The sequence below is a fragment of the Penaeus monodon genome, chromosome 27 (genome assembly GCF_015228065.2).
Source record: "Penaeus monodon isolate SGIC_2016 chromosome 27, NSTDA_Pmon_1, whole genome shotgun sequence".
NCBI lineage: Eukaryota > Metazoa > Arthropoda > Malacostraca > Decapoda > Penaeidae > Penaeus > Penaeus monodon.
This window is the reverse complement of record NC_051412.1, coordinates 14,526,689-14,527,305: the sequence shown is the minus strand read 5'-3', so window position 1 is coordinate 14,527,305 and position 617 is coordinate 14,526,689. Positions and strand designations below refer to the sequence as shown.

Below are 617 nucleotides of genomic sequence, written 5' to 3'. Positions count from 1 at the left end.
CCTCCGCGGGCTATGTCTGTACTCGACGGTTCGGCAGGGGGTCCGCGGCGACAGGATGTGCCCAGGGTAGCTGATGCCTGTAGGTTAGTCATATCTCAGGCGGCACTGGGGAAGCAGGGAGGTGCCACTGTGCTCGTAGTTGCGTCCTTCGGTGTCCTCCCCGTGTCCTTGCGGTGTCCTAAAGGGATCCTAGCACTTAGATACTTAGGCCGTTGCTATGGAGATCGCCCGAGTCAGAGCGAGCGAGGATTCTCAAACCACGTAAACGGGACCTAAAGTGAAGCGGTGACTGTAAACAGGCGACGGGGCACTCTGGGTCCTCTTTTTAAGTGGCCCGGACCCTTTTTAAGTGAACGCGGCATTCGGGTGGGTTTAGTAGCCGCTGTCTGGCCCGGAGCTGAAGGCAAGCCGGAGCCAGGATGCTGACTGGACATCTGCAGAACCTGATCCAGGCCGTGAGTCAGCAGTACGCCAGGTGGAGTATTCACTCTACTGGCGCTGAGTCCGGCGAGGAGGACTCTCAGCACACGCAGCAAGTAAGTTCAGCCTGGAGTGTTTTTCAGATCTGGGAGCTCTTGCCTCCTGGTCCACCGAGGCGGAGTTGGACGCTGCCTCGC

The 617-nt window shown here is 59.0% G+C and overlaps 1 protein-coding gene across 2 annotated transcripts in view; it reads left to right on the top strand.

Annotated features, from left to right (window-relative positions):
• Positions 1-105: 105 nt before the first annotated feature.
• LOC119590599 (nostrin-like) overlaps positions 106-617 on the top strand; it is a 116,570-nt gene continuing 116,058 nt past the window's right edge. Inside the window, exon 1 of one of the 2 annotated variants that reach the window (XM_037939275.1) lies at positions 106-536. In XM_037939275.1, coding sequence (XP_037795203.1) covers positions 420-536 — 117 coding nt within the window. In that variant the 5' untranslated portion in view covers positions 106-419. The remainder of the gene's footprint in view (positions 537-617) is intronic. The other variant, XM_037939277.1, reaches the window with a different exon arrangement.